The sequence below is a fragment of the Heterodontus francisci genome, chromosome 18 (assembly GCF_036365525.1).
Source record: "Heterodontus francisci isolate sHetFra1 chromosome 18, sHetFra1.hap1, whole genome shotgun sequence".
NCBI classification, from domain to species: Eukaryota; Metazoa; Chordata; class Chondrichthyes; order Heterodontiformes; family Heterodontidae; genus Heterodontus; species Heterodontus francisci.
The window spans coordinates 36389228-36408718 of record NC_090388.1 but is presented as its reverse complement, the minus strand read 5'-3'; the positions used below and the strand labels follow the sequence as shown (position 1 = coordinate 36408718).

Below are 19491 nucleotides of genomic sequence, written 5' to 3'. Positions count from 1 at the left end.
TGTTTGCTAACTAGTGACCCTGTTTGAACTGCTTGTATGGACAACTGGAAGAGGTCAGGTTCTGGTTTGGCTATGGTACCCCCATGTTCAAAGAGTCTGCCAACACTCTTGAATAAGCTTATACCTGATGGTCACTATAGAACTGGCTGTCATCCAGCAAGGTATAACACCTTAGTTAGAGGAGGGTAGAAAATTTGAAAAAAGAGAGGTAGGGGAAAAAAATACTAATTTCTGTACTCCATGACACTCCGGTGCCACCATGCTCCCCATGATTCAGAATTGTTTAAATAATGAAGCAATTGCTAAAGTTGATATGGAGAATGTTTTTAATGTAAATCCAGGAAAGCAGTAAACATGGTAATAGGTGACGCACAGCAGTGTGATGGACCCAAGAATACCCTCCTGCCAAGGATTATGTATTGTAGCGATAGAAAATGGTGTCAGTGTCGCCCACCCACCACCACCACTGCCCCAATATAAATCCACACAAAAATGTCATTTAGGAAAAAACAACTGTAGACTTGTGGAATAAATTTGTGTTGTAAAAATCTAAAGGGTTCAATGGAGGGTTGATTTCTGAATGAACAAGGAGCAGTAGGCGAATGACAGACTAATTCCTGAAACAGGGTCTTGATGGAATCATATTTGAATTGGGATCATATTGCTTAATTCTTGTCTTCTAAAAGCCGGTAAATTACTGTGCAATATTATTTATGACTGCTTCACACATTCATGTCAAATTCTTCACCTTTATTTTAATGGAAGCATAACCTGATTGTTCTAAATGGGTATGTCTCAGTTAAATAGAGTTTGAAGAATTTGATATGAGTGTATTAAATGCATACTATAATATCTCACAGTGAAATTTTCAGGCCAAAGTCTTTCAGACATTCAGTAGTGAGAACAGTGGCCACTGGTGTGATATCTTGCATGAAGTCAGAATGCTGTAATTTCACCAAGTTTTTCCCTGCAATAAGTTCAGGCATCATATATCTAAATTATGGCAATATTATTGTGTAAAATGGTTATATTTAAAAGGCAAGCATTTTTAAAAATTCTTTCATGGGATGTGGGCGTCACTGGCTAGACCAGCATTTATTCCCCATCCCTAATTGCTCTTGAGAAGATGGTGCTGAGCTGCCTTCTTGAACCACTGCAGTCCACAGTGCTGTTAGAAAGGGAATTCCAGGATTTTGACCCAGTGATAGTGAAGCAACGGCAATTTAGTTCCAAGTCAGGATGGTGTATGGTTTGGAGGGGAAATTGCAGATGGTGGTGTTCCCATGCATCTGCTGCCCTTGTCCTTCTAAGTGGTAGAAGTTGCGGGTTTGGAAGGTGCTGTCGAAGGAGCCTTGGTGATTTGCTGCAGTGCATCTTGTAGATGGTACACACTGCTGCTGCTGTGCATCAGTGTTGGAGGGAGTGATTGTTGAAGGTGGTGGATGGGGTGTCAATCAAGTGGACTGCTTTGTCCTGGATGGTTCACAAAACAGAAAAGCGAAGAGCTTCTTAGGAATTTTATAAATACACTCTTGCCTTCCAAATTAGAAAGAACATATGAACATATCATCAATCCCTTCCCTCTCTTCTTAAAAATTGGCCACCAGGGGAAGCACTTGTACAGATAGCAGTCAAAACCCCAATATTGGAAGTCTGGCCAAGGTAGACCTCTGCCTTTTAATCCTCTGCAGATATGAATACAGTTTCAGAGAAACTGTGTAGATCACAGCAGTTGGGCTATGTCCTGTTTTACTGTCCTGAAGGTCGTTAGTGAACAAATACTGGAAGAGTACTTGTAAAGAGCTGTCTACAGAGTACGTGTTTAACACATTTGAAACGTAGCACCAGAAAGTTTATACTTTCGGCTCCATTTAGTGATTAAGATAACACAGCAGACTCCTTACCAAACTATTTTGAAAAATCTACAAAATGCTTGTTTTGTCACAAGAGGTCTGTGAAAGAGAAATGTTATATAGACACCCTGTCAAAGCTAATGGCGTATCTGATATATTATTTACTTTGCAGGATAAACCTGCTTTATAAATAAATATAGCTATCTTCACAGGCTAATGCAGCTTAATGAAAAGTTCATATTTCTAGACAGTGCTGCAGCTGCTGCGAATTCCTATTGGAAATGTAGTTTTAGCTGATGTCCTTGATAAATAGTGCACTGACGTCTTGCTGTTGGGTCCTCTTCGCTCCTAGTAAATTTCAATATGAACAGACCCTTGCAGTTTAGTTTGGGATTATGAAAGCTAGGCTTATTGTTACACTGCAAATTAATTCAACAGTCAGCTGGCTTTTGTAGCATCCTGTGACAAGAGTAAAGTCAGCCAAAATGCCCTGATGCAGAGAACTTTGATGGACGTGCCTGCTACTTTAACTGGCAGCAATGATTTACATATTTATCACCTTTAACCTTTTAAATCCAGATTTGTTTGCAAGTGGAGTGAAGGAAAAGATTTAGAAAGTTATAATGTTTAAGTGATTTAGACAGAGTTTATGCATGGCTGTTTGAATGCCTTGGGCACTTGTATTAAATAGTAAATGAACTGTGAGGCCCCAGATACTGAAGATACTAGTTGCAGAACTATTTCTAATGTAACAGTGATGCATGTCATCTGAAACACTGTGAGTGTGCAAGTACTTAACAGTAAATTAGATTTTCTGTGCTTTAATTGTTATGAGATTATCCCTTGTTTCATTACCTGTAGGGGTTCAATTTGTGTTGATGATAAGGCTGGTGATTATGAAATTGTAAAAAGCTAATTTTCTCAAATAATTGAGGTCATCTCAGCATAGAGTCAGCAGATGCATTTTTTGACTGACAGCTCTCGAAACAGAATTTCAGAATTGAATGTTCCTTTTTCTTTCTTCTGATCCATCCACACACACACCCTTTTCAGGTGGCGGGTATTGGAAATGTGTGTGTATTCTCCTCATGCCTAACTATTATCAATGTTGTTCCATCTCCATTTTTGGCTGTTCACAGACATTTTGTGCAGAGTGAAATGAACAAGATACTTCAGGGAGGTGCTTAAAATGGCCTTCATAGGAATCATAGAAATTTACAGCACAGCAGGAGGCAGTTCAGCCCATCGTGTTCGTGCCGGCTGACAAGTAGCCATCTAGCTTAATCCCATTTCCCAGCTCTTGGTCCATCGCCTTGTAGGTTACGGCACTTCAAGTGCATATCCAAGTATTTTTTAAATGTTATCATGGTTTCTGCCTCTTACCACCCTTTCAGGAAGTTTCAGATCCGCACAACCTTCCGAGTGAAAACATTTCCCCTCTAAACCCTTTAAATCTTAACCTAAATCTATACCCCCTGGTATTGGACCTCTCAACTAAGGGAAATAGGGCTTTCCTATCCTAGGCTTTAGTTTGTTAGTGAGGCTGTCACTCGACATTGATCAGGAAAGGGGATGTGCTGTCCTTTTCATCCACCATGATAGATTTCAAAGTAGACCTAGATGGCAACAAACTATAAATTTGACGAAGAACAATTCATTCCTAGAAACATGAACAATTAGACCAAAGGGGTGAATTTCCATTAGGATTCTCCCACTCATTTTCTGGAAATGAAGAGCGGTTGATACCTCAGAGAAATTGCATAAATGGTGTTTGCATAATTTTCCTGGGTTTCCACAGTTCTTTCGCTGAAGTTATGGTGGACAATTGGGAGATTCTCTATGGAAATTCACCCTCTAAATTTTTTAGCTCATGCCAAAAGGATCTTGAAATTATATGTAACCGTTCAGGCTTTCTCCTAATAGATAGTTTTTAGAGGTAGAATGAGTTTCCTACGAACCAAAACCTGCAACATTATGCTGTGATTTGGATACAGTGCACCAGAGATCATTTGGCAATGCTACCATATTTCACTTTCTATTCCTAAAGCCAATAAATACCACAGCCAGAACATAGCATTCAGGCTAAATTAATAGTCAGATTTATTTTACAGGATGATTGTGCAGATTCAGTAAAACACAACAGGTTACTGATGGTATATAATTACTTAGGAAACAAAGGTAAAATCAGTTCAAAAATGTAATAGCTTCTTCATAGCATTTATTACAATGCCTGATGCTGTGCAATGCATTTTGAGGAGGCAATCTTCAGTAGAGTTCCTAATGTGATATTTGTTTGAGTAATACAGTGATCGTGTCCGATACATGGAGTCTGCCAGTCAAGATAGATTCTATTGAAACAAAACTAAAAATATTGAGAAAATTCTGCACTAAACCACAGTCCACAGGCCTCTAAACAGAAAGCGGTCAATCAGTCAAGTTCAAACACATAGGCTGGGATTATGTTGAAGTTCCCCCCAACCCCGCCGCTCGGCGACGGGACCGAACTTTACATATGTAAATGAACCAAATGAAATCATTTAAATTAAATTGTCTGCAATCTTACCTGCTGCCCAAGATCTTCTGAGTGACAGCCATCTTTCACATGCCTTCACTTTCCCATCCAGGGAAAGCTGGCACCACCAAGGTGGGGAATGGGGAAACTTAAGATTTTTAGTGTAATGGCAGGGGGGAAAAGAATGACCTCTGCACTTTGATCGGGCAGAGTGGGGGTGGGGGATTGGGGTGGGAAGGTTAAGTCTTGCAGGTAAGTGTTTTGGTGGGGGGGATGGTAGTGGGCTACTATTACATTTAATTCTTATTTGGGGGAGGAAGGGCCGAGAGTTTTTTTTTGCGGTGCATTGTGTGGTTGGTGGGGGTAGGCCTTTAAAAATTAAATGAACTGGCAGGACTGGCTGCCCTTTAAAAAATGGGGCCAGCGTCTGCGCACAGGCAGCTGACACAGTTGCCAGCGTCACAGAGCCCACCCCCACCACATGATTGGGGGGGTTGGCAGCCTTACCAGCATATTATCTTGGGCCGCCGTGCAGTAGATCATGGCACGCGGGCTGCCATTTTTCTCACTTCTAGCGGCAGCAGAAGAAAACTCAGCTCATAATATTGTGTTCTTTGCACATATAATCACTTTAACAATAGGAGTTCATATCTCATTTGGAGCTTGTATATTTGTTAATGCCTTGACCGAATAATTAGTTTCACATCTAAGCAAAACTTCTGTATCCTTGCTCAAATATAGATCAAAAAATCTGTTATATTCTTGTAAACAGATAGACTCCAACTTGCTTAAGTATTTTGATGAGGTTACTGAGAGAGGGTCAATGACGGTAATGCTGTTAATGTGGTGAACATGGACTTCCAAAAGGCATTTGATAAAGTGTCACATAACAGGCTTGTCAGCAAAGTTAGAGCTCCTGGAAAAAAATGGACAGTAGAAACATGGCTAAGTGACAGGAAACAGGGATTAGTGATTAATGGTTGTTTTTCGGACTGGAGGAAGGCTTATATTGGAGTTCCCCAAGGGTTGGTGTTCAGACCCCTGCTGTTCTTGATATATATTAATGACCTAGACCTTGGTGTATAGGGCACAATTTCAAAATTTGCAGACGATATAAAATGTAGAAGTATTGTGAACTGTGAGGAGAATAGTGTAGAACTTCAAAAGGACATAGATTGGTTGGTGGAGTGGGCAAACAAGTGACAGATGAAATTTAATGCAGAGAATTGTGAAGTGATTCATTTTGGTAGAAAGAACGTGGAGAGACAACATAAAATAAAGGGTACAATTCTAAAGCGGGTGCAGGAGCAGAGGGACCTGGGTGTGTATATGCATAAATCATTGAAGGTGACAGGATAAGTTAAGAGCGTGGTTAATAAAACATACAGCATTCTAGGTTTTATCAATCAGGGCATTGAGTACAAAAGCCAGGAAATTATCTTAAACTTACATAAAACACTGGTTCTGCCTCAACTGGAGTATTGCATCCAGTTCTGGGCACCACAGTTTAGGAAGGATGTGAAGGCTTTAGAGAGGATGCAGAAAAGATTCTCAGGAATGGTTCCAGGGATGAGGAACTACTGTTATGTAGATAGATTGGAGAAGTTGGGACCTATACACCAAGGTCTAGGTCATTAATATATATCAGGAACAGCAGGACTGAGAAGAGAAGGTGGAGAGGAGATTTGATAGAAGCATTCAAAATCATGGGGGGTCTGGACAGAGTAGATAGGGAGAAACTGTTCCCATTGGTGGAAGGATCGAGAACTAGAGGGCACAGAATTAAGGTAATTGGCAAAAGAAGCAATGGCAGTATGAGGAAAAACATTTTCATGCAGCAAATGGTTAGGGTCTGGAATGCACTGCCTGAATGGTGGAGGCAGGTTCAATTGGGGCATTCAAGAAGGATTTGGATTGTTATCTGAAGGGGAAGAATGTGCATGGCTACGGGGAGAAGGCGGGTGAGTTGGTCCTTCAGAGAGCCAGCACAGACGATGGGCTGAATGGCCTCTTTTTATGTTATAACCATTTTATGATTTTATAACTTTCACTGTAACTCGCGTTATCTCCTTCTGTTGGACAAGTCATTATTTTAAAAAATACAAAGCTGGTCTCAAGTACTGTATTCTTTGAAAGCAAGATGTAGATTTCTTTTTAAAATGCAACATTGAATGCACTACAGTTAGTAGGCCATGTTTGTTTTTCTGTCTTCTCCTCTATCCCTTTCTCAGGTGAGAGGACGCTTGACTGACTTGCCATGCAGATTGCACCAGTGACTAGGGTGATTTTAAATTTATTTTACCCTCCTCCACAAATTACCTATTGCTATGGGAAGCCTGTGGTTTCCTCTGCACAGAAACAGAGCTGAGATCAGCAGCTCAACACATAATGGGTTAAAGGAACTTGCAAACGCAAAGCTATGCATGACACTTGGGTAACTTTCTTTCCCTCCCTCTTTCCTGGCTGCTTGACACTGTACACCAACTATAGCAGGCCTGTTGCCAGAAAGTTTGCAGTGTCGCTCTGAATTGGCTTCTGTGATATGCACAAACGTGTTAATTTTTTGTCTTCCTCTGAAGACAGGGACCAAGACTCGACTTTATGCCTTTCCACAGTAACAGAACTATGAGTGAGATACAGGTGTGAAATTGCAGACCCAAAGCTAGACCTTATTACTTTTATCATTGTGTCATACTTTTTTTAACTTAATGTTCGGTGGTTGCAGGTATCATATTGCATTCTCCCATTGAAAGCCTCGATACCAAATGAGCGATTGGAAAAATTACAACGTATATCTATACATTCCTGTGATATTTATTTTATAAAAATAATTGTTTTTGTCTTTTCCGTACAACATTAAAATAACAGTGAGAGAAAACAGTCTCCCCACTTCAGCTTACACGAACAGGGATAAAGCCACGAGTCTTCATTAACCCACAATAGCAATAATACCACAAGCTTACATTCACCCTCATTCCTACCTCATAGCCTATAGGAGGAAATAAATGATCAAAAAGTGATTAATGATGAAAAATCAAAAGCACGGTGCAATAAAGTGTAAAATCAAACTACTGCGGATGCTGGAAATCTGAGCCTTGTGCCTTGCTGTCACCAGGAGAGAGTGCTCTCTTTTCTAACGCCCTAGGTAAAACTTATATTTTGTTTTTACTTTCCTCGTCTTAAGCTGACTATCCAACTGCACACATATATGGCCACAAGGGTTTACCCAATCATTCTTCAAATTTGATCAAGTATCTTCTGTTTGCACCTAAAATCAGTAATTCCAAATTAATATCTTGTAAGTATTGTTCCACAGTGACTTTTTTTTTGGTGAACCATCCTTCCACGTCATTTGTCCTATTGATTTTTCTTTCAAAAACAATTTTTTAGGCAGCACAGCTCAAGAGCAGTTTTGAAGTGTGACCTAAAGTTCCAAAGAATAATTCTGGACATTTTGTAACTTACCAATAAAGAGGAAAGAGAAAACAAAATTTGGGGACGGTGCTAAATTTTTGTTTAACATCTGAAAGAGATAAATAATTGATTAGTGTAGACTTTAGCTAACTGGTGTTTCAAAGAACAAAGAACAGTACAGCACAGGAACAGGCTATTCGGCCCTCTAAGCCTGCACCGATCTTGATGCCTGCCTAAACTAACATCTTCTGCACTTCCGGGGCCCATATCCCTCTATTCTCTTCCTATTCATATATTTGTCACGATGTCTCTTAAACGTTCCTATCGTATCTGCTTCCACCACCTCCCCTGGCAGCAAGTTCCAGGCACTCACCACCCTCTGTGTAAAAATCTTGCCTCGCACATCCCCTCTAAACTTTGCCCCTCGCACCTTTCCTCTGTTATGTAATAATTTCCCCCCTCATCTCTTGTCCCTTTTCTTTTCAAATACATTTTTCCACCGTTGGGAGTTGTGCAGTTAAGAGATTCTAAATGGACTTTCTATCTTGTGGTGCAGTTTTATGTTCAACAATAATGTGTTACATTCACTCCAGAGCAGTAGAAAATAAACACATAATTGGTTTCTGTTTACTCTGGCAGAATGCAAGGTGTGGCGAAATCCATTAAATTTATTTAGAGGAGCAGAATACAATCGGTGAGTAATTCTGTATGCAGTGTTTAGTTCCACAGCTACATAAATAACTTTGTAACATGTGATATTACAAGAGGCAGCTATAATACTCAAATATATTTCTGAGTTGCTTGGTTTTCGGCCAGTATACTTAACAATGCGAAGGAATCTGTTTGCTATATTGTACCTGTAAAAATGTTCCAGGTGTGCGATACTGACTGGAACATCAACTTGGCAAATACTTTTTTGGTCTATAGGAAAGAATTATGCAATTAAGTAAGCATTTGATTCGTCTCCTCTGGATTTTTTCCTGTTGGTGCAGCATTATTGAATATTAGGCTTTCATTCTTCAGGAGAAGGGAGAATAATTGAGCTTTCATTTTTGGGCCAAGTGCTTTTATTGTATACTTTCAGTGGTTAATTTGCAAATTTGTTTTCGGAAGGAACAGAATTTCTAATAATCACAGTTTTTACAATATTGATTGTGGCAATATCTGTTCTTTAGAGCTACGAGTTAAAGGATGTATTGATTGCCAATATTCAGCTCATCCTGACTCTAGCGTATAGTATATTCTGTTCATTGTTCTCTTTTACTCTGCTTTATCCTTTTGAAGGTACACGTGGGTAACAGGAAGAGAGCCTCTGACATATTATGACATGAATCTTTCTGCGCAAGATCATCAGACCTTCTTCACATGTGAGACCGACCACTTACGGCCTGCAGACGCGAGTAAGAAAGAGTGTAAGATCTAGAATTCAGACATTTGCGAATATTGCGTTCTTACTGTAGGTCTGTTTGTCTTGTAATTTAAAAATCAGGATCATTTTTATAATGTCTCATAACTATATGATTTCTTTTTAGGCATTGCAAATTAATCTTACTTTTCACTCCATTTAAGTTTTAGTAGACACTACACCCTGCAATTTTAGAAGTTTTCTGTATTTTAAAAAACTTTTCATTTATTTTCTTCCCCTTTTTTTCAATATTGTTCCCCTTCATCCACTAGACATGCTAACTTGCAGGGGGGTACATTTCCATCAGCTGTGAGTTCCCTCTGGGACCTGGCTAAAGTTCATTCTTGATCTGCGAGTAGTGTCACCCCACCTAAATGGATTGTTTGCTGTGTGTCCATCATCTTTTGCAGATTGAAGGATGCCAACCAATGTTAACATGCTACTCAACTGTGGGGGATCACAGCCAAGCCTGTTTTTGTCCTCAACTGAAGTCTGTATGTCCGCACTTGCCTGCAGGAGACAAAATCTTAATCTTGAGTGGAAAACCTTGACAAATCGGTTCTTCCCTTTTCCTTGTTGGGAGAGGTTCAAGCCAGTTGTTTCCCCCTACTGTCACCCTCAGTGTAGACCTGGCATGACTCAATGTCATACTAGTCTGTGCATTTACCAAGTTGCCATTGGGGAAGCTCCTTTTCAATATTCATTAAATTCACAGAGGCGAATAACACTGAAAAAGTGAAACAAAGGTCAGAATTTACACCACCACCTCCCAGCCCGCCGGGTGTAGGTTAGGAGATGGGGGTGTGCCATGCCCGTCGCCTGCCTGCCTCGCTGCTATTTTACCAGCAGCGGGGGAAGTAGCAAACAGTCCACCTGCCACAGGCCAATTGAGGCGCTTGAGTGGCCAATTACTTGCCACTTAAGGGCCACTTCCCGCTGCTGCTGGTATTTTACCACTGGCGGATGGGCAGTTCAGTACCTGATGAGGCCGCCCAGTAAAATCTGGTGACCTCCTTGCGGGCCATTGGTGGGGGGTGGGCACCTGATTGGGCACCTTGTGCCCCATGAAGGGCCCCCCCCAGGAGCATGGCCTTTCCCTACTAAAACTACCCTCCCTACCCTGCTCTCCAACTGCCACCCACTTCGCTGGGGCCCAGCCAGTTGTCCCCAGCGAGACCCAAACCCCATTTACCTTTTTGAAGGATACCTCTTCTTGCTGGGTGCAGTCCCAGCAGTGGCCACTGTTTCTGGTGGCAGTGCTGGGACTGAGAGCTGCCAGCCCTTTGATTGGCTGACAGCTGTTAGAGGCAGGACTTCCTGCCTCAGCAGGGCGGAAAACTCAACCGAGGCTAATTAAGGACCTGGGCCACGTAAAATAGCAGCATGGCTTCCAGGCCTGGCAGAGGCAGACTCGACCCCAATTCTTCAGCCGGTGGGCCGGGCCACCACCACAATGTTAAATTCTGGCCAGAAGCTTTTCTTTTTTTCTACAATTTTTTTACTAGTTAACTTTATAATTGGTCATAATATCAGGAGGTTAATATTCACACAAGTAAACTTAGATGCATAATAATACTGATCAGTAAAACTTATCTAAGGTAGAATGATGGCTGGTATTGAGTTCTGACTGCACAGAGGCAGCCGTCGAAAGATATAGGGGGTTATTTTGATGGAAGAGTGAAAACACGCTTAATGGGTCTGTGCGAATAAGACATGCCTGTTTGAAAGTCTGGTTTTAGTGAGTAATTTGGGGCCTTATTGCTGATTACCATAATTTGAACTTGCCTGGAGGTACAAAATCAGACACTTACAGGTATAGCACTCCAGTGCTGATTAGACTTAATTTTTCGTGGAGCAGTCTATATGGGCTTCATGCATCCACTTCTACTGGAGGTGTGGAGTGTGCTGGTTGACACACAGCGATAAGTTTCAGAATGACTTAGGATCCAAGTGAGAGGGCACACAGATTCTTGGATGTGGCACTGGAAGTCCTGGTGAAGGGATGTCCTGTATCGACACGGGGAAAAGCATCCACTTTGTCCTCCCGTCCCTCTCTCCTGGAACAGCTGGTTCTGCTCTTCCTGGCCTCATTTCCTCCTCCCATTCTTCCGGCACACCAAGCAAAATGCCGATGACCAAGCACTCCCTTTCTCCTGGTGATGCCCAATAAGATAGACCAGCACAGCACTCACTTCTTAGGTGAAGTCCTCACAGAATTTCCAAATAAATGTTGATAGAGTGTTGGTGAAGTTTTGACAAAGTGCCTCAGAAAGTTTTCTGATGTAGTTCAAAAGTCCTCTTCAAACCTCCAGATGTAAGCGAATAGTAAAATGTGATTCACATTTAGGTGATGCTCAGTCCTCTGCAGTGACAAGTTTACTCCCAAACTGCTGGTCACTGTTAAGAGAGGGCATTGGGTCAAGTGCCAGCCACCTAAGTGGTGTGAAGCCTTGTTAAAGAGCGCCAGCAGGCAATTGAATTGGCATTTAGCTGATTAACGATCCTCCGGGCAACAGTTCCTATCTCAAACTTCAATTCCTTAACCAAGATGGTGTCTTGCACTAAATCTGGGTTGAATTGGCCTTGCAGCTTAGGACTCCATCTTGACTACCTCAGAGGCTGTCGGTGCCTAAAGTATCTGGGGATAATTCCACCCCCCCACCTTCCTATCTCCAAGACCTTGGAAATCAAATAGAATTGTAATACAGTATGTAATTTATGACTTGTTAATACTCCTTGTCCCTAAGTTACATCATTCTCAGAGTGCCTTTTGATTCTCTTAAAACTACAGCAAACATTTCCTTCTCTTATTCATGACTGATGGTAATCTTACTTTGCTTTGTGCTGTCTCTGAACTAATATTGTATTTATTGAAATGCTAATCTGTCTTCTATGCATTCTGATCATTAGATAATAAATACATATCGGGAGTTGCATTTCTGTTAACTGATTGGATGTTATAAAGTCAGAACTTTTCTCTGTCTATCTTATCCATACTGCTTGTAATCATGAGGAAAAATAATTTCTGTAAAGTGAATACATCTGTCCCAAACTTTAAAAAGGAATATTTTACACAGCTAAGCAAAAAAGGATTTGAGGTTTTAAAAAACAGAAAAATACTACAAGTCACTATCAACTTTTGAAATCATTGTTGTTAGCTTCGATGTTGCAGTCAGCAGCGAAGCGACGGCACTCGCTGCTGACCTCAAAGAAAGCTGCCCACAAAATAGCGCTCTCAGTGACATAGATTTTCCCTTTCTGGACATTAGTTTGAATCAGGCACTACATCAACAGTGACATCATCAAACAGATTAAACAGCCATTCACTTTGAAGTATTCTCACAGACAGCAAACCAGGAAGTAAAATGCTCTAATTATCCTTCACTTTTAATTAAATTTTACAGCGTGTGAAATAAATTATTGGGACATAACACAAGATTAAGGTAGAAACTGAAATATCATAAACAATTTTTTTTAAAAACAAAATTGATTATTTTAAAAATATGTGGATTTTTTTATGATAATGGAGAATTTGACATTCTACAAATATAAAATTATTTTCAGGGCTAGTGAGGCTGTTCAGCAGTAATTATGAACTTACTCCATCCTTAAAAATCCAATTATACCTCGTTCAACAAGATATAATTTTTTCAAGGATTTTTACAGTGAGACTAATCGTGTAAAAAGGCACGTTTTCATCAGTTCAATGATTTCCACATGATTGCAGTCTGTGGGACTTTGGGGACCTCAACAGTGCTCCTTCTGGAGCAGCATAGAATCACTGACAGCAACTTTGTTCAACTGCGCATGCGCAGACTCCTGAAGTTGTTGTCAGTTTTAGAGGAGTAATGACCTTGAATGCTGACAGTTTCGCCAACATTAATACCTCAAAATCTGGGCCATTAATTCCATTTGCACGTGTAATTGGTGTTAGTAGAATGTAATCTTCTAACTCTGACATCTGGATGTGAAACAATTGATGTTATTTTTAAAACTGCTTGTACCTAAGTTAAAATACTTGTAAAAAAATTAAAGAGGCTCAGAGGTATGAAAATGGGAAAACCTGTCAGATGGTAAATAACCTGCAAATTGAAACTATAGGGATGGATTCCATTAAACTATATCCTAACACTAAAGCTGCTGGTTTATTTAGCAACATGCAGCATCAACCTGCCTTGTCAAATAAATATTTGAGTTCATTATATGTTTTCTGGCATTTACTAGTGGTAGCACACTGGAATTAGTCTTGGTGAGGAAATGTTTTCTTTATTCTTAGATAATGGGTCTCACTGGCAAAACCAGTAGTTATTGCCCATCCCCAGTGGCCTCCTGAGAAATTGTTGGTGGGCTTTCTTCTTGAACCCCTATTGTCTGTAGGGCGAAGGTGCACCCATAATGCTGATAGGTAGGGAGTTCCAAGATTTTGACCCAGCAATGATGAAGGAACAGTGTGACATAAGTCCAAGTCAGGATGCTGTGTAACTTGGAGGTGATGGTGTTTTTATCCACCTTTTACCCTTGTCCATTAAAGTGGTGAAGATTGCAGGTGTGGGAGGTGCTGTTAAAGACACTTTGGCAAATATCAGCATTGCATCCTGTAGATAATAAACACTGCAGGCACGGTATATTGGCCTGGATGCTCAGGCTACTGGATAAGATACTGATCTTGATGATGTTGAGTTTCTTGAGTGGTGCTGCAACTGCAACCATCCAAGCAAATGGAGAGTATTCCATCACACTCCTTGATTGTACCTTGTAGGTGGTGGCGAGGCTTTGGGGCGTCGGGAGGTGAGTCACTCAGCGTAGCATACCCAATCTCTCCCTGCTCTAATAGCATCAGCAATTGTGCAGTTGAGTTTCTGGTTAATGGTGAACCCCAGATGTTGTTGGTAGGGGATCTCAGCGATGGTGATGCAGTTGAATGTCATGGGGAGTTGGTTAGACTTGTTTGTGATGGGTATTTCTTGACACTTATGCGGCAAAAGAAATGTTGCTTGCCATTTATCAGCTCAAGCCTGGATGTTGTCCAAGTCTTACCATATTCAGTCATGGACTGCTTTGTTATTTGAGGAATAGCGAATGGAGCTGAATACTGTACAACTAAAACTAAACAGTTCTGATCTTATGATGGAGGGAAGGTCATTGATGAAACAGCTGAAGGTAGTTGGGCCTAAGACATTGCCCTGAGGAGCTCCTGCAGCAGTGTCCTGGGCTGAGATGATTGATCTTCAACAACCACAACATCTTGCTTTATGCCAGATATATCTCGAGCCACTGGAGAGATTTTTCCCAATCCTCCTTGACTTTAGTTTGACCAGGGCTCCTTGGAGCAACACTTAGCCGAATGCTACCCTGATGCCAAGAGCAGTCACTCTCAGCTCGCCTCTAGAGTTCAGTTCTTGTGTTGTCATTTGGACCAGAGCTGTAATGAGGCCTGGAAACAAGTGGTCCAGGTGGAACTGAAACTGAGCATTGATGAGCAGGTTATTGCTGAGTAAAGGCCACTTGATAGCACTGTTGACGACTCCTTATAGACTGGTAATTGGCTGGGTTGGAGTTGTCATGCTTTTTAAGGGCACCACAAATGTAAATTGCCTGAAATATATGAGGAAACCATTTCTGTCCAGAAGAATCAGATTCATAAAATGTCTTGAAAGTGACTAAGCTCAGCTTCGTACAAGCTATCCTACAAGACAGTGTCTTCTTCTTCTGTAAGAGCTGCAGATTTATCTCAGCACTGGGTGGCTGGATTCAGTGAAACACTATAACCAGGGCAGTGAAGCTCATCTTGAGGTTAATATGTGTTTATTTTTCATGAGAGATTGTTATTTAGAGTTTTGCTGCAGTTTACATTATCACTTACTTTTTCATTCAGTGGAATATTACTAAAGCCAATCCTTTTACCAGTTTTCACACAATGAAAATGGGTTAGTGCCAGGTTGGATGAATCTCAATTGGAATTTGTTTCTAGCTTAGTGCCAGGGAAAGGGTAGGTAAACTTTCAAATCTCAGTGACATGTTCCATCTAGGACATCAATCTTGTTAAAAAAAATGCTCTTTTTTGTTTGAACAGTAATGCAGAAAGCTTGGAGAGAGAGAAACCCACAAGCAAGAATTTCAGCAGCACATGAAGCCTTAGAATTAAATGAGTGAGTTACTGTTTGCATTTTGGGCTCAAGCCCCTTTTATACTTCATCCATTCCGGTGATTCAGCGTGTGCTCCTAACATGTCCTTTCTACCTGGTATTTCTGTACACATTCTTTTTTGAGCAATATATTTTACAGATGCCGTAAGGATGGACAGTCGTTCTAATGCTGATGTAGTACGATCAACTTTTGTACAGTTTTCACGTTTCTACTGTGTTCTGACCAGACCACTGTCCGCTTTTCATCCAGGGTATTTTACCATTGGCGTCCACTGCTACAGCCGCTGCAAGCAAAAAGAAGGACCCAAAATGGAATAAACTTCACAATGTATGTTCTTAAAAAGTTACCTGGGAGTGATTTCAAGGCTGTGATCTTGGTTCTAAAGTAGGATGGTGGTTATAAACTGCTCGAGCTCTGCTCTTGTGATTTGTAACATTATCTGAACTTGTCAAAGAAATGACTGCCTCTTAATCACTCCTAGGTGTCCATTATTCCGCATTTCACTTTATTTGCTTTGGCATCACATCAGCCAGTCTGAGAGTTGTACAATCTGGCACTGACATTTAATTCACTCACTCAGACCCTGTTCCGCAAAAGACTTCTGACATCATTGCGGTAACAGAAAGGTTCCAGTGTTTGGCTTCTTAGCTGCTCATCAACATGTATACATTAAGAACTAACAGTAAGCTACAGCTTGTTCGGCATGACATCAACAAATTCCTGTGTGCACATTTAACAGGAATTAATATCTTTATGACTCCTGTTTGATTAGTCATTTCAGTAATCACTAAAACATTCATTGACCATAGCATTTGGCAGTTGACACACCCTACTGTTGAATATTATTCCACTTCGTATTTCGAGATGAAAGCTCTTAACATTGCTGGTATCCTGTAATCTGTTTTATTCCAGGGTCAAATATTCCACTGGAAGCTGTCAAATGGGTCAGTAGATAATCTTTCCCATTAAAATGACTAAATTGCCGTTCTTCAAGTGTGAACTTGAAGCATAGATTTTTAGCTTGGAGTTAAAGTAACGGCAAATAGAAAATCTTTGGCCTGATACTCGGTAGCCTATTTGACCTGATGTTCGCACATGTCCTAGCAGTGGTGCTACCCACCAGGCACTGAGGAAACTTTGGCTTAGTATTTTTAGGTTCAATAGCACTATTCCTTTATAATCTCTTGGACCTGTGACTTGGTAAACAGGACTAGTTGTCAGTGTATACAGGTCCTTGAGCAGTAACTCAAAAGAATTGTCCTTGATCCTGAATATTTTTTGTTGTCTTAATATTGTGCAGAAAACAAAATTAGCCACATGGTGCCATATATCTTCTTCAATGCCATGTTCATTACCCTTTATCTAAGTCTCAATGTCTCTGTCCCACTCAGCGCGTTTGCCTTATAAGAGAATTATAAATATTCACAAATTATAGAAAATATTGTAAAGAGTGGCAATGAGTATTAAGCAGTATGGTGCAGTGTCGGGGGTACTGTAGTCTAGTTTTTATGGTATAGGACTAACAACTCAGAAGTCATGAGTTCAAATCCCATCATGACAGGTTGTGAAGTGCATCCAGTAAAATCTGGTGATTTGTGGGCTGGCACCAGTAAAATAACCATGAAAAGCTGTAAAAATTCAACTAGTGTCCTTCAGGAAGGGAACCTATAATCTCTGCCCAGTCTGGCCTACACATGGCTTCAGTCCTGCAATATGATGCTTTCTGAAGTGCCCTACAAAACCTATTCACAGAAACCAGGGTTGGGTAATAAATGCAGCTTTGCCAGCATTGCCTACATCCTGAGAATAAATAATTCTGTTTTAAAAAAGTCATTCTTGGGGATTCAGCCACTGTTCAGAGAAGTTTAATTGAATCACTGCATTATAACTCACTGCCATCTTTTTTATCCATATGGAATGTACTTTTCACTGGTGCTCTAATTCTGCTTTGCCTAAGCAGGACCTGTTAAACATTTGAAATTGCAATGTATTCAGCCTAAAGCTTAGATTAAGCTGTACATGATGGAGTTGTGTGTAGATTGATTCAGTATTCATCAGTGCATGTCTAATGCCAGTTTTGTGTGTAATACAAGGAGAGTAGTTTTAAAGTGGACCTGTGGGGGAAGATTTCTTCTGTAAGCAGGCTGTAGTAAAATTCTAAACCCATTTATAAATAATTATGTTCATGGTTCTGTAACAACTGTAACTAGATTTAAAAACAACCATTGAAGCATATTTTATAACAGCTTTATCAGCATGTAGCTGCAAGCAAAGATGGGGCAAATTGATAGGTTCAGAAATCAATCTGGAGTTTGAAACCTTTTTATTATTGCAACAAACTGTTTTACATATTGGCAGCCACAGATCCAACAAATCCAAATGGATTCCTTTCAGGGTCCAAACCAACGTTATGTTACTACAGTGAGGAAAAGCTTTCATGTGGCTTTTCATCACCTTAATAAATGAACTTTCAGAGGTTTGCCGTCTTTCAAAATCTCAGGCCCAAATACCATGGGTAGCTTAATTTTTTTCCATCTCCTTTCACAAAACTGCTGACCCTTGTTCGGGTTACAGTTTCATGAATACTAGTATAACTCTTAGTACTTTGCCCAAGTAGCCATTTTTCAGTTGGGTGCGTAGGCAGTGAACATCGGCAAACTATGCCACCACGAGAGGCATTTTAGCCGGGTGTGATCCTGCCAGTGCCTTATTGTTAATCTGGATTTTTTTGTATTTTCCAACAATTGGGCTTAATCATCTTTGGGAATAGGAATCTTACCTGTTTTTATTTATTTCCCTTCTGCATTCGGTGGGCAATGAGGCTATTTCTAGTTTACCAACTACTGCATTTTGATACCAGCTAACGAGACGTAGACTGGAAATCGAACCTGACAGATTTTGCCCCATACACGGTTTAAAAACAAATTTAAGGACTGATACAGTTGATATTGCAATTATGCCAATATGGCACCAATTAGCATAATTTCTGCATTTCTTATTTACCGCCCTGAATAAATTATATCACAATCTTTTCAGTAGGATGAATATAGTCTTTTAGCTAGCACACCACTGAACTTTTACTGGTTTATTTGCTGTGGTCTTCAGTACGCATGGGAGGTGGAGCACACTGTTTAGATGCAGAAAAGTGGGAAAGCAGTTGTTATTCGAGGCCTGGTATGTCTGCATTACTAGTTTAAGGAAAGAAAATCTACCTATGGATGTTATTTTATAACTTTATCAGCGCAATAGCATCAAGTGAGGCCAAGTGTAATCAGGGATGAATCTTTTGCAGGTGTGCCACTGCCTACATTCTTTTGGCCGAAGAGGAGGCCACTACCATTGTGGAAGCAGAAAGACTTTTTAAACAGGCACTAAAAGCAGGGGAGGTTTGTTACAGACGTAGTCAACAACTGCAGCATCACGGAGCTCAGTATGAAGCACAGCATAGTAAGTACCCTGCTGCGCAATAACACTACTCATTTTAATAACCAGCAATCTTATTTCTAGTTTGCTACACTTCATTTCTTGGAGGTGATGAATAGAAGTTGCACAATGTCACTATGTGAGGGGAGAGATACATAGGAAATATAAGTCATGCCTTAGGGGCAACATGAAGATTATTGTTGGTGATTGTGGAGAAGACTGTTTGCCCACTCTCTTGGCAGCAGTGGTGTGAGTGCCAGGTGGATGTGGGCAATGTGCAAAGAGAAATTGCATATAAAGTTTTATTTAAAACTCCTTTCCTAGTCTCACTGGTTCCCATTTGTGTTCAGAAGCTTGCAGGTGTATTACTTATTGCTCTTACAGCTTCTACACAGGTGAAGAATACAGAGTGGCTATTTCTCTGTATTCAAGTCAACGAAGACATCAAAAAGATACTTTACTCCCTTTGGGTGAGTGGAGGTCCATGAAAAGATGAATTTGGAGAGAAACTTGCATTTTCTAATTTGAAGCGAGTGGGACTCCACCATCAAATCTGGGAAGGGATGAGGAAGTCTCTTGAAATAAGGGCCTGGAACATGGAGATCCTTCACTGAGAAGAATAAACTTCCTCACACATACTTGTTCAGAATCCAACTGCCCCTCTTGGGATCAGAGAATGTAGGGGTACTATGATGGGGGACACTGAACCTTTCATGGGATGGGGTGGAGCACCATTT

General features: G+C 40.6%; 1 protein-coding gene across 14 annotated transcripts in view; it reads left to right on the top strand.

Moving 5' to 3' along the window:
- LOC137379558 (suppressor of tumorigenicity 7 protein homolog) overlaps nt 1–19491 on the top strand; it is a 231948-nt gene that overhangs the window by 169402 nt on the left and 43055 nt on the right. For 11 of the 14 annotated variants that reach the window (XR_010976857.1, XR_010976858.1, XM_068050546.1 and 8 more), the window contains exons 4-8: nt 8419–8473; nt 9064–9191; nt 15258–15333; nt 15581–15658; nt 18624–18778. Coding sequence is in view for 12 of the 14 variants with exons in the window: in XM_068050546.1 (XP_067906647.1) it covers nt 8419–8473; nt 9064–9191; nt 15258–15333; nt 15581–15658; nt 18624–18778 (492 nt within the window). In the remaining 2 variants the exon portion in view is untranslated. The remainder of the gene's footprint in view (nt 1–8418; nt 8474–9063; nt 9192–15257; nt 15334–15580; nt 15659–18623; nt 18779–19491) is intronic. The other 3 variants (XM_068050544.1, XM_068050547.1, XM_068050548.1) reach the window with 3 other exon arrangements.